The sequence below is a fragment of the Anomaloglossus baeobatrachus genome, chromosome 1, assembly GCF_048569485.1.
Source record: "Anomaloglossus baeobatrachus isolate aAnoBae1 chromosome 1, aAnoBae1.hap1, whole genome shotgun sequence".
Lineage (NCBI taxonomy): Eukaryota > Metazoa > Chordata > Amphibia > Anura > Aromobatidae > Anomaloglossus > Anomaloglossus baeobatrachus.
The window spans coordinates 603,719,370-603,734,254 of NC_134353.1; the positions used below are offsets into that span (position 1 = coordinate 603,719,370).

General features: G+C 47.2%; 1 protein-coding gene across 2 annotated transcripts in view; it reads right to left on the minus strand.

The window, feature by feature from the left end:
- TLE1 (TLE family member 1, transcriptional corepressor) overlaps positions 1-12,156 on the minus strand; it is a 104,617-nt gene extending 92,461 nt beyond the window's left edge. The window contains exons 1-4 of one of the 2 annotated variants that reach the window (XM_075318273.1): positions 11,582-12,156; positions 9,517-9,617; positions 1,892-1,955; positions 1,771-1,815 (exon numbers count right to left, since the gene is read on the minus strand). In XM_075318273.1, coding sequence (XP_075174388.1) covers positions 1,771-1,815; positions 1,892-1,955; positions 9,517-9,617; positions 11,582-11,605 — 234 coding nt within the window. In that variant the 5' untranslated portion in view covers positions 11,606-12,156. The remainder of the gene's footprint in view (positions 1-1,770; positions 1,816-1,891; positions 1,956-9,516; positions 9,618-11,581) is intronic. The other variant, XM_075318282.1, reaches the window with a different exon arrangement.
- Positions 12,157-14,885: the final 2,729 nt, after the last annotated feature.

Consider the following 14,885-nt stretch of genomic DNA (forward strand, 5'->3'; position numbering starts at 1 on the left):
TTTCTTTGGCAGACAATACGAGCTCAATTGAGGGTCCTCTGGGTTGAGCAATCATTTAGCCGCTCTTCTCTTATGAGGCCCTTAGTGCCTTGTTCCAGTTCAATACTCTCTTTATTCACCATTATCGTGGTCATAAGTGAGAATTTTATGGGAACACGCAAACCAAAAGCCCATACCTCAAGTTTCCATTGACCTATTTGTACTTCTCCTGTGCGGAGATTTTGTAAGTTGGCTGCTGGATCGGGTTCAGTACATTAAGCAGTTATCGGGTAAGAGCAGACATGTACAGAGGAGGCCAGCTCATTCACAGTCCCACATGTGCCATGAATTGCTGGTTCTTGATCCGTTCATTAAATCACTAAAGCTTGATAAACATACAAACTTAATTCCCAAGGGAATATACATGGAGTGAGTTCTATCCCTGCACATATCTATTTGTGCAAGGACTTCTCACTAGTGCACTACCATGCGCGGTACTCGTAACTAACAGTTGGATGCCCAGGTGGGCACGACTTGAGCTCCAGAGTATAATGGAAGTCAATGGGACATTGTTTCAGGAAATTTTGAGGTAAAAAAGGTTGCATTTCCCGTTGACTTCCATTATACTTGATAGAGTAGAGCCCGGGCTCGACTCGGTATCAAGTATAAGGCTATGTGCCCACGGGCGCTCGTACCTGCGGATGTATCCGCAGGTACGAGCGCATGTTTCTCGCAGCTGCCCGCCGGCGTCCGCAGCCGTTTTTAGCTGCTAGATTACAGCGGAATAGCTGCAGGAAACATGCGGACATTCATGCGGCTTACCGGATGTCCCGGCCTCTTATCTCCATAGCGGAGGGACGGGACATCCGCAGGTAATTCCGCATGAATAATTGACATGTAATTATACATGCAGATGCCTACATCCGCAGCATGGTCGACAGCCGCACTTTCCGCAGCGTGGACACAGCACTCCCCATGTCCCATAGGATAACATGGGGAGTCTCTGTACATGCTGAAACCTGCGGATTTATCTGGAAAATCCAGAAAAATCCGCAGGTTTTCCGCGGCAAAATCCGGACAAACAAGCTCCCGTGGGCACATAGCCTAATGGAAGTCAACGGGAAATGCACACTTTTTTTTTTCCCCCTCAAAATTTCCTGAAAAAATGTCCCATTGACTTCCATTATACTCTGGTGCTCAAGTCGTGCCCACCTGGGCATCCAACTGCTCCTTACGAGGACAGAAGAGCATGGTAGTGCGCACTCATCACTAGTGATCAATAAAACGGCTACCTTACAGTTTAGTTTCAGAGCATTTTTTGACTAAATTATGCCCTTAAATAGTCTGATTTGACACCCCCCCCCCCAATTTGTAATATCCAGTAATCAATGTATTCATAAATTGCTCAAAGAGGAATGACAACACAAAAACCTAAAGAAGATGCTACAGAACTGTTATTTTACTGGTGATACATTTACTAAAAATGCATTAAGAGAGTGGACAGGTCCTTTTAAGACTGGATTCACACATTAAGTATGGACTGACCGAGGGTCTTGTGGCCCAGACGTAGCTTCCCATTTGCCCATGAGGCTGTTGAGTTTGGGTCAACCAGCCTGTGGCAGGTCCGTGCCTCATGGATGTGTGAATGCAGCCTCAGGGCAAGAGAAGACTAAATAATATGCCGATAATAAGTACGTACATAAAGGATCTCAAACAATTTACCTACAGGCAGTACATAACAGTGATAAAAGTACTACACAAACACAATGGCTATCTACCTACGTAACCTACCTGTTTGTGCATTTCAATGTTCAGTCCATAGGACATCTCATAATACTGTGGGGAAAAGAAGAACGCATGAATGAATACTAAATCAGCATGAAAAGCAAAGCACTAATGGAAGGCTACCCACCATCACATAATGCCGCTGCATCTCTGTCTTTTCACTTGCCAGTTTTTCACATTCCATCTTAAGGCTGTAGAAGAAAAAAATAAGGACACTTAATAAATAAAGCGAGCTTTGAAGAAGAACATGTTCATATGTACATACATCTAGCCAACTTAAAGGGTCAACGAGTTTTTGCTGTAAACATTAGCGGCAGTGCCCACAACTACAGCATTGTGCCAGCCCTGGGCTTCTTGCTTTAGTTTTGATAAGACACTTTGAGCTTCCCCTGACCTCCTTCACCAACTCACTGGCAGTTTTCTGATGCGGGTGGGCGACAACTCCTGCAGATAATACCCACATCAAGTCATGCATGCTGGAATCCAGGTCTCCACCCTTCGATTAAGCATAAACCTGGTGACAGATTTCCCTTAAGTCAAATATTGTGGAAATCTGAAAGTTTTACAGTACTTTACAGAAACCAACAAGATGGTCTCCCACCAATTATCACAGATATGGTTTGCTGGAGATTGAATGACATCATAAGTATACAATCTCACTGGACACATGGTGTGGGCAAAGAAGGAGTGTCTGGGGATAAAGTAACTTCACATTTAACATTTAATAGTGATGATATGGTTATTACCCAATCTTACCCCTGAATTACACAACCTCGGGGACCATCAACAATGCAGCAAATGAAGAGGATGCAGCGGTAATGGGCCTGCACTGCAGTTCCACTCACAACCGCACCTCAGGATGATTGGGGACCCTAGGTGATTGGACCCCCACAAGTTAGAAAGTGAAGGCGTATCACAACGTTGGCCCTGACTACGTTGTGAAAACCCCTTATATTCCGGAAAACATTAGGCCATGTACAGAGGTCCTAAATTTATCTGGAGAAAGCCACAATACACAAAGCTTGACATCAAGAGTCTGGTAGTCTGTGGCACATGACCACGTGGGACCATCTACCTTCAACATGTAGCCCTCAAACAAATTAACACTAAAGCGGGCTTTACACAGGAGCGATATCGGTAACGATATCGCTATCGTGAGTACCCACCCCCTCGTTTGTGCGACACGGGCATATCGCTGCCCGTTGCACACAAAATCGCGCTCCCCCGTCACACGGCTTACCTGCCCTGCGACGTCGCTCTGGCCGGCAATCCGCCTCCTTTCTAAGGGGGAGGGTCGTTCGGCGTCACCGCAACATCACACGGCAGGCGTCCAATAGCAGAGGAGGGGCGGAGATGAGTGGGACGTAAACATCCCGCCCACCTCCTTCATTCCGCATTGCCGGTGGAGGCAGGTAAGGAGATGTTCCTCGCTCTTGCGGTGTCACACACAGCGATGTGTGGTGCCGCAGGAACAACATCGCTAATTAGAAAAACGATATTTGGTTTTAGGACGAGCTCTCCACGGCAAACGATTTTTGCCACTTTTGCGATTGTTTTGGGTCGCACAAAAATGTCACACGCTGCAATATCGTTAATGGCGCCGGATGTGCGTCACTAACGGTGCGACCCTAACGATAAAACAATTAACGATATCGTAGCATGTAAAGCCCGCTTAAGACTCTGCAAATCTCACTAAAGAGATGGCAACTACCATACCTAAAAAACCTAAAAACTGCCAAAGTAATCTACACAATACATAGGGGTTTCCTAAACAAAAGCATCTTTCCATTAACTTGAGGGGGCCAAATGATATTTAATTTAGACTATAGCCACAAAATTAGATTTCGCTAAATTTATGCTACAGTGGGGCGGGGGGGGGGGACACATCTACAATAATATATACACGTTGGATTAAAGCGGTTGTCTGGCCTTAGGCTACAAATATGCAGTCACTGACTGCAGACTTGTCAATCCTCACATCATGCAAAAATTTGCCAATGCCAGGAACGGTAAGTGCAAGTGATTTCCAGTCACTTAGGGTACTTTTACACTCGCGTTCAGCGGAGTCCGTCACAATGGATAATAGCGCAGACCGTTAACGCACTGCGCTATTCTCCATAGACTTGTATGGACGACGCCCTGTAACGCAAGTGTCAGCGTTGCATCCGCTGGACGACGCAGCGTCGTTATTTTGACGCTGCGTCGGACGGAAGGAACGCAGCATGTAACTTTTTTTGAGCAGCGCAATCCGTTGGAGTTCACTGCGCATGCTCTTTTTTTTTTTAAAAAAAAAAAAAAAATCACAAACTTTAATTTTGTCTCGGTGGCCAATCGTTCAGCTGAGCGCCCGCCATGTGAGAGCGCTCAGCTGAACGCCAGCCCGCCGGCATGTGAGAGCGCTCAGCTGAGTGACCGGCCGCCGGGTGATCAGATGATCGTTCACAATAGTCTGCTGCCGGTAAAACTGTAAAGAAAAAAAAAAATAAATAAATAAAACGCTTTCCGTTGTTTTGTACGATCTGTAGTATCCGTTGCGCCACTTTATGCAACGCATCCATCACACAACGCAATGCTACGGAAGCCGTCCAACGCAAGTGTGAAAGTAGCCTTACTGACAAGATGGTGACTGCCTCGCTCAATGCAAGTGTGTTGTGTGAAGCCGGATAGACTCTAGTCTGACGTATAAAAATCGCATAGTTTATGTCACATGGTGAACGCTACCAGCGCTGTATATAACGCGAAGTGTGCGTGATGCGAGAAGTCACAAGTTTGCAGACTTGAAGGCTGTGTCCGCACTTTGCGTTTTTACCTGCGTTTCCGCAGTGTTTTGATCTGCAGCATTTTCATGCCAAAAGGCATGCGTTTTGATTTTTCATAATAGTCTATGAAAAATGTTGATTTCTAGACCGCACTTTGCATTTCAAAACGCAGAGTTTAATTTGCATAATTTGTGGCAAAAACCATGCGTTCAAAGAAGCAGCATGTCAATTGTTTTTGCCATTTCTGCTGCGTTTTGCTAACATTGAAGTCAATGAGAAGTAGCAAAAAGCAACAAACATCAAAATTCCAGCGTTTTACCTGCTTTTTAGCTGCAGAAACGATGCGTTTTGGACATCAAAATAATGGAATGATCTGTCCCTTTACACACACACATAGTCCGACAATTAAATTAATGAAAAATATAAAAATTATTGCTATTTTACAGCTAAATAGTATAAAACCGCTATAATTATATGAAATATAACCATTTTCTTTATTATTTCAATAAATATAGGAGTTCCTTTTTTTCCCTTTTTTCATTGTGTTTGGCTGTTCTAACTTTATTTAACAGTGTCTTTATGTTCAAAACGCATCTGTCACAATGGAAAAAGCATGTAAAAAGCGCTAAAAACGTGGCTAAAAACGCATGCGTTTTTAGCGCTATTTTGTGGTCAAAAGCAACTTTGGCAAAATCAATTACTGCCAGAGGGTGCGTTTGGAACTGCAACTACACTACGATGACGCAAAGTGCGGACATAGCCTAAGGCCAGACAACCCCTTAAAGCTCCAACAAGAAGTTTGAGGCTGCATTTTTTTGGTAAAAACACACAAGAAAACCCCATTGTTTGCGCCATACATTTTTCACCATAAACCATGTACATTGAAGGGTAAAATGCTGCAACTGTGTGTCTTTTGTGACATTCATTTGAATTTGTGAAAAACACTGCAAAAGATGCTGAAGAATTGACACGCTGCAGATATGAAAACTACTCCAAATTGGCAAAAAAAAGAAAATAGGCAGCCATGTGTCTGAGATTTTAGAAAGATCACTTTGCTGGAAAAGTAAAAAAGTTGTTTTTTTGGGGACAAGTGTGTGAACAGGCCCTCACAGTTCCATCAAAGTGGATGGGAAGCCGTGCTTAAAGGGAACCTGTCACCAGTTTTTTTGGCCTATAAGCTGCGGCCAGCACCACCAGGCTCTCGTATACAGCTTTCTAACATGCTGTATATAAGAGCCCGGGCCGGGAGTATAACATACAAAACTTTATAATACTTACCTAACGGTTGCTGCAGTTGGTCTTATGGGTGTCTCCACTGTTCAGTGCCACCTCTTTCGGCCATCTTTGTCCTCTTTCTGAAGCCTGGGTGCATGACGTGTCTACGTCTTACACACTCGCCGGTCCTGCGCAGGCGCACTACAATACTTTGATCTACCCTGTTCAGGACCTGAATGCCGCGAGTGTGTATGACGTCAAACCCGTCATGCACCCAGGCTTCAGAAAGAGGACAAAGATGGCCAAAAGAGGCGGCGCTGGCACCAGACAACGGAGTCGCCCATATGGCCAACCGCGCGCCCATTAGGTAAAGTGATTTTTATGTTCTCACAGCGGCCTGGGCTCTTATATACAGCATGTTAGACTGCTGCATATAAAAGCCCGGTGGTGGTGGTGGCCACAGCTTATACGCCGAAAAAGTGGTGACAGGTTCCCTATAATCACGTCAATTTTTCTGGCAGATACGCTGAATTTTATGTAGGGCTTTTCCCATAGACTTACATTAGATGCAAACATTCCAAATGTAAAAAATGCATGTGCGTTTTCAGTGGGTTTCTGCTGTGGAAATCCACCAAGAAGAAGAAGTTAATGTGATTTGCACATAACTATCAAAGTTGTCATTGCCAAATACCAGGAAGTATCAAAAACAAAACAACTTTATTTAAATCCTTATAAACCAAAATGATAAAAACGTATCGGAAAAAAAAAAAAGGTACATATTCTAAATTAACTAATAGGGATAGCAATGCTGTAACAGCAAAACCTGATGGTGGGAATGGAGCCCTGACAGCTGAGAGCTGCTATTCCTAGCACTTGGATCTGCAGCAGACACTTTTCTAAACAGTAACTAATTTACTATTTAAACACGGCCTTATTACTGCTAACAGGCTCCTGGAGGTAAACAGCTCAGGCTCATCTGCTGTTTTCAAGGCAAGATTTTGTTACAAAATGAAGAGCAAATATTGACAATTCTCAGGCAGGTAGAAAACAGAGCACACAGGGCCAGAGACAACTTTATTTGTACAGGACAAACCATTCCGAAAACAATGGGACTTCTGAAGAGCATCGCCACCTACTGGGGACGCAGGAAAATGCAGCACTCATTTACACCGTGTAAGAGGGAAAACTGGAAGGCAAGGAGCAAGCTGCTGGGAATCTCTTGCCTATTACTAAGATTACATGAATAGTGGGGCTTTATTTTGGTAAATTGAGAAAATATAGGAATGTCTGTCTCAGACTGACCATGCACTTTACACAGTGGTTAACCATTTTCACCAAAACCTAGCACAAGCGTGAACACTTGGTATGGAGTCACACAAAATAATGTCAATGGCTAAGGGTACCTTCACACTTTAGCGATGCAGCAGCGATCCGACCAGCGATCTGACCTGGTCAGGATCGCTGCTGCATAGCTACATGGTCGCTGGTGAGCTGTCAAACATGCAGATCTCACCAGCGACCAGTGACCAGCCCCCAGCCAGCAGCGACGTGCAAGCTGCTGTCACAGCTGTGTGCGTCACAGCGGGAGAGCGCCTTTGAATAAAACGAACCAGCACTGTGTGTAACGAGCAGCGATCTCGCAGCAGGAGCCAGATCGCTGCTCAGTGTCACACACAGCGAGATCGCTAATGAGGTCACTGCTGCGTCACAAAAAACGTGACTCAGCTGCGATCTCGGCAGCAAGCTCGCTGTGTGTGAAGCACCCCTAAGAGGTGGTTCTTATCTCCTCTGCCAGTGACCATGGACGTGGCTGATAGACCAGGTCCTGCAAATCTACTCGTGCCAACTCTAGTTTGGAAAGCAAACAGAGTGCTCTGTCACTAGTAGTCATGAGTGAGCACTACCATGCTCGGGTGCTAGGTACTCGTAATGAGCAGGTCAGAAGCTCGAGGGGCTTGAGAACCAAGTATTGGAAGTTAATGGGAATTTCGAGCATATTGCTGGAAGATCTTCTGGAAAACCGCTCGAGTTCCCCATTGACTTCTATTACACTCCGAACACAAGTCAAGCCCATCTGACCTGCTCATTACGAGTACTGAGCGCGAGAGTGCTCGCTCATTAGGCCGGGGCCACACAGGGACTAATGCGATCCTCGCATGACACTCTGCTCACACTGGCAGCACAGCAGGAGCAGAGTACCATGCGAGTGTCACTGCAACTGAGGTCCGATCATGCGATTGGTCCTCAGCTGCGGGAGACACGGGCCAGCACCGCAAAGAGGAGGGATTTATCTCCCCCTCTCCTCTGTAGCCGGCTATTGCCATTCTCGCCCTGCACTCGCATTACACTGGTGTACTACGAGTGCAGTGCGATTTTTCTCTCGCCCCATAGACTTGAATGGGTGCGAGAGAAAGTTTCGCATTACAGTCGCAGCATGCTGCGATTATTTTCTTGGTCCGATTGGGGCCGAGAAAATAATCGCTCATGGGTGCCAGCACAGACTAATATTGGTCCAAGTGAAATGCAATGTTTTATCACACTCCACTTGCACCGATTTTCATGCAGTGTGTTTTAGGCCTTAGACAACTTCTGCACCAACTTTTCTTTTGCCGCCAGCTACGGCACAAAATCTGGCATGAATGGGTAGACCGGACACCTCATACACACCAGATGGTTGAATGATATTGTTGATTGGCAGGTTTGATTGAATATCACCTAATGTACACAGCCACCATAACTGCATGCAAAAACTTAGTGAGCAGATATAGTAGAAGCACAGCGTTAGCCTCCTCTGGCCCCGTGCATGTCTACCGGGCCACAAACTTGTACTTCTAATGACTCACTGTGCAAAAATAGGAAGGAAGGTATAGATCTGTACGTAATGTTACAGTACTGCTGCCCTCCTTTATGGCAGACACCTTTGTACCACCTCTAGCACAGTACCAAAGGTGTGACTGACCTCTGCACCATCTATACTACACCACTGTAGATGGGATTAGGACTGAGAACTTCATTATCTATACAACTAACCAAAATATTATCTATACAGCCTTCCAAAAGAATTTTCTGATATTTGTTAATCAAGAACATTTCTAGGAAAGGGAAAAAAAAAATAAAAATCTAAAATCTTTCCAAACTGTTCAAATTCTTCCTGCACCCTGCTGCCAAAACCAATCTGTCCTGGTCCATGGACACCATGGCAGACATAGGACCAGAGCATCAAAGGTGCGTGAGATCACGTGTATATGGACATTGCAACATCTCAGTATGGAGGTGATATCTATATATCTATATTAGTTTTCGTAACACTATACTAAATAAAGCTACATTGTATAATTTTGTAAAGAGAATATATATCTAATTTACTATATATGTATGTGTGTGTACACACACACACACACACACACACACACACACACACACACACACACACGTATATATACACATATACTAAAATAGATATATATATATATATATATATATATTTTCTTTACAAAATTATATAATTTAGCTTTATTTATAGTATAGTGTTACGAAAACTTTATATCTAAATAATATATGTAGTCAACTTGTAAAAACTTTGAAACTCTGGATATATTATATATATAGCCATCCACAAAGTTTCAAAGTTTTTACAAGTTGACTCCCTTCCAAAAATGGCATTTTCTTCAGGTATTTCAGATATGTGGAAGCACTGCGCAGTCAGGTTGTGGCTGACTTGACACTATAGATCATGTACACCGAGGTAAAGCCCTTCCACCTGCCCTTACATACTCACCTATGATACTGCGCTTGGAGAAACTGAAATTCCTCCTTAATCCGGTCCAAAGACTCTGGGATGGTGAATTTAAAAGGCTGGCCTGCGGCCTGGTGCGGCGTCTGAGGACCAAAAGACAGGAATTAAATTAAATATTAAAACAAAAACTTCTATACGACTTCCACTTGAATGATACTGGAGGCAACGCAGACATAATACCCTGCAGTCCTATTCCCACAACGGCCTCATAGAAGCCACCAACAAATGTTTCCATATGACTTGCCAAGCAAAGCAGGAATGCTGATTAACTCATCCAACACCAGAATGAATATATTCCCAGCAAACATAGCCAATATTGTTCTGCGGAAGGAAGAGGTGAGACATTGTGGCACCCCCAGCTGAGCCCTCACCTGCAGGATATAAATAGCGGAGCCCCCACCCCGCTCCATGCAGTGTGACAAGTACACTATATTCTGCACAACAAGAGTCATTATTTTTAAAATGACATTTATTCCTCAGTGCTTCACATATGAAAAAAATATGAAGAGCATTACTAAGGGGCCCCACATAACCAGTGGACGAGCCCTGGTCCGGCCAGCAGCGCTCCCCACTCCTCCATACCCTGCTGTCCTCCTTAAAGCCGCTGCCAGACTCCTCTGGCAAAGGCTAGTCTCCAAGAACACAAACAATCAGACATACCGAATGGTCAACACCCCGATATACCTTTCGGGAGCCAGGAGGACCCCCCCATGCACATTAGATTGATGGCCAACCCCTCCTATTGGTAGGCTCAGCTGACGTGGGTCTTAATGTTCATTGAAGCCCTTAATGAGCGAGAATGGTAGTAAAGGAGAGGAGATCCTGCCAATAGGCCTCATCTACAAGGGAAGAAGACAGAAGCCGCAAATATGGAAGGAACAGTAAATTTATAGAGAAAGAATCGTGCCCATCCTAAATAGTCACACACAATAGTGAGTACGCAGAAGAGCGCACAAAGCTGTTATCTACTGCGCGAGACCCAGGAGGCAGCACTCGCTAGGCCTCATGTCCACCGGGACAACCCAACATCACAACCACACATGGGACTCAGGAGACAGCACTCGCTAGGCCTCATATCCTACCAGGACAATCCAACATCAGGACCACTCATAGGACCCAGGAGGCAGCAGGCGCACTAGGTTTCATATCCCACCAGGGACAACCCTGCATAACGACCCATCATGGGACTCAGGAGGCAGCACTCGCTAGGCCTCATGTCCCACCAGCGACAACCCAGCATCACGAGGCAGCAGACATGCTAGGCCTCATGTCCACCAGGACAACAACATCAGGACCACTCATGGGACCTAGGAGGCAGCACTCACTAGGTCTCATGCCCCACCGGGGACTACCCAGCATCACGACCCCTCATGGGACTAAGGAGACAGCAGACTCGTTAGGCCTCATGTCCACTGAGGACGACCCAACATCAGGACCTCTCATGAGACCCAGGAGGCTGCAGACATGCTAGGCCTCATGTACTTCAGGGACAACCCAGCATCAGGACCCCTCATGGGACTCGGGAGACATGCTAGGCCTCCTGTCCACCAAGACGACAACCTCAGGACCACTCATGGAACCCAGGATGCAGCAGAATCACTAGGCCTCATGTACTCCGGGGACCACCCAACATCAGGACCCCTTAGGTCTGCATCTTCACATCAGTGGTTGTCAGGACAAATCCTCATTGGATATATAGGGTGATCCACACAATAGGCGAGATGTATGAAGGGCCCAGCAGTCTATTGTTCTCTGTAAGCAGCCATCACATGACAGCAGTGTGGTGACCCAATAATGCGATCTAGCAGCCACACCCCCGAATACGATACACCGCGGACTGCAGCTAGGGGGCAGCACTGAGCCGGGGGCCGAGCCCTCCCCACGTGGGGACAGACTACAGGAAGACAAGCTGGCACCGACCTGCACCAACCAGGAAGTCCCAGCTGACTGGCCACACAATAATGGGAGCTGGGCAGAAGTTCACACTGAGTGGGTGGGATGCGGTGCCCCCTCACAGCAGATGGCAGACATGAGGCAATCCACTCACCGGGTGTCTGCTCTGGGGAAACATGGCTCTCCCAGCCGCCGCTTTGCCCCTTGGCAGCTCAATTCTCGAGGTCTGTGCCCAACTCCAGTGATGGCAGGGAGCGTGCTGGGGCCAGTAGTGCGCGGCAGAGGAGCTACATGCACCGTGCCCGGCCCGCCAGCATCCTAGCGCCTCGTCCTTTGTCTGGGGCAGTGCCCGGGGGCGCACGTCTCCAAACTTTCCGGCTCCAAGTTTCCAACGATCTCCGGGGAAATGCGGAGAGGATAGATCCACGGAGCGGGGGTCCCCAACCTACCGGGGGTCAGCAGCCCCGGGGCAGTGCACACGGCGGGGGGCGATGCAGCAGCTATCCGTAACCATCCAGAGGGGGGGACGCGGAGACTCCGGGGCAGCAGCTCCGGCCACGGAAACCATACGAGTCCTCTCAGCACATGAGACCCGGGCCAGCGGGCGCGGTGCACACGAGAACGAGCACCGGATCCAGGCCGCGGCACAGACGGGACACAGACGACTCGGGCCGCCCTCTCCTCTCCACAACTGGTTACATTAACACGCGGTTTCACACTCCTCCAGCTAACCAGCACCCAGCCCCGCCCACACCATGCTAGCATCGGCGCGTCTCGGCCAATCACACCACTGCTGGCCCAACGTGGGCTCATGACGTCTCCTAGACACGTCAACCAATAAGTGCTCTCCCCTTGTCGTTCCTGGGGAAGCCTTCCACCCGGACAGCAGGGCGCAGCAAACAGCCAATAGAGTGAGGACTGGGGAGGAGCTTAGTGGCAGGCAGAGTGGGAAGGGCGGCGAGATGGAGAAGTAGCTGCCTAGCTGTCAATCAAAGTAACGTGGGGCCGAGAGCGTAGCGCGGCGTGTGTGTGTTTATAGTCCGGAGCTATGTGCTGGGGCCGTCCTGGGCGTAGTATGGGGGCAGGGACGCCCCCCAGCTTACACCTTACCAGTATCAGGAGGGTGAGGCTGTCAGGAATTGTGTATAGCGCCCACACTGTCCACAGAGAAGTACAGAACGATGGAGGGCCACTCCAAGCAAGGAAATAAAGGCCATGGACGCCCCCCAGCTTACACCTTACCAGTAACAGGAGGGTGAGGCTGTCAGGATTGTGTATAGCGCCCACACAGGCCACAGAGTGGTACAGAACCATAGAGAGCCCCTCCAACCAAGGAAATAAAGGCCATGGACACCCCCAGCTTACACCTTACCAGTATCAGGAGGGTGAAGCTGTCCACAGTTGTGTATAGCGCCCACATAGTCCACAGAGTGGTACAGAACCATACAGGACCACTCCAAGCAAGGAAATAAAGGCCATGGACGCCCCTCAGATTACACCTTACCAGTATCAGGAGGCTGAAGCTGTCCACAGTTGTGTATAGCGCCCACATAGTCCACAGAGTGGTACAGAACCATACAGGACCACTCCAAGCAAGGAAATAAAGGCCATGGACGACCCCTTAGCTTACACCTTACCAGTATCAAGAGGGTGAGGCTGTCAGGAATTGTGTATAGCGCCCACACAGTCCACAGAGAAGTACAGAACCATACAGGGCCCCTCCAACCAAGGAAATAGAGGCCATGGGAGCGTTACCACCTGCCATTGTGGATGTGGATGAGCAAATCTGTCCATCTTCCCCCCCAAAATTATTAGGAATTTCCCTCAAATTAAAGATTCTGGCAAATCTGAAATTGTTGGGAATCAATTTGCACAAATCCAGCCACATGTGTGCCATCGTCTGTTGATACGGGAAGAGGATTGAACATCTTTCTGCCGTTCCTTCCCTTGGCCAGTGATGGCCCTGTTCACAGGGGATGACTTCCGAGAGACGTGAGAGGACAGGCCAGTAGGGTGGAGGATATTACTTTCCCCCTTTCCGTCCTTCTGTTTAGTATTCTTTGGGGTCTGGAGCGATCTCGGAGGATAATAACGCCAACTGAGGCACTTTTATTCACACGTCTCGAAATGCTGAGCGTCATGATAAACCTGGAAAATCTCACTGGGTTTAATGGAAGCTAACGCGTGAACGCCTTAAATTTCATCATGTTTAATACCTCGGCAATAAATTTGACTTATTTTATGAGTGTTGGCCCATTCACACTGTGTTTTTAGATCTATATCAGGAGGATCTCCCGACGTTTACCTCCAATATATAGAACAGCAACCATCTCCCATAGGCGTCCATTTTAATTAGGAACATATAGCCAGGAATACGTTTTATAAATAACTGTTAGCCCATACAGTAAAGAAATAAGTATATCTGATATATTCCAGCACAAAAAGGGTAACAATTCATACTTTCTGTACCCAAAATCAAGCAGACCAAGCACGGGGAGAACATGCACACACCTTACAGGTATTTCCCTGAGGTAATTTAATGTGGATCTGTCACCACATTGAAATGTATACATTATTAAATAGATCCCTTTTACCTGATTGGACTGGTGTACTTATTTTTAAAAATCAATATTATAAATGCTGTGCAACGCCATGTGCACACGTCGAGTATTTGGTGAGTTTTTTACCTCAGTAATTGTCTGGCCTCGTGCACACGTTGAGTATTTGGTGAGGTTTTTTACCTCAGTAATTGTCTGGCCACGTGCACACGTTGAGTGTTTTGTGAAATTTTTACCTCAGTATTTGCAGCCAAAACCAGGAGTGGGACAATCAGAAAAAAAGAATAATAGACACACGGGCACCATCTCTGTATTTATCACCCTCTCCTGGTTTCGGCTACAAATACTGGGGTAAAAAAACTCACCAAATACTCAATGTGAGCAGGTGGCCTTTGCTGTTCATGTCATGGATGTGCCAAGTCTTGCTGAGTTCCCATGCTGAGTATTTGGTGAGTTTTTTACCTCATTATATGACCAGAATAATGGACCTTAAAGGCCTCTCTCCTTAAGGTGCTGCCCGGTCAGTCCGCTGGAGCGATCCCCTCCTTCAGGGTTTTCACAGTAAACCATTGACCAAAATAATGGACCTTAATGGGCGCTCTCTCTATTTCTTCATAAGTTGCAGAAGACGCCATGAAGTTTGTGTCTTGTGTCGCGGGCGGAGGAGGGGACGCTGCGCTCACCCACTGCTCGGGTCCGGCTGCTGCTGCTGCTCGGTGGTGGCTCGAGCGGTGGGCCGGATCCCGGGGACTCGAGCGGCGTTCCTCGCCCGTGAGTGAAAAGGGGGTGGTTTGGTTTAGGGATATTGTCCATGACGCCACCCACGGTTGTGGTGAGGTTGTGACACCACCGCTGCTCTGGACGGGGATCGCGGGAGCGATGACAGGGAGCAGCTTGGAT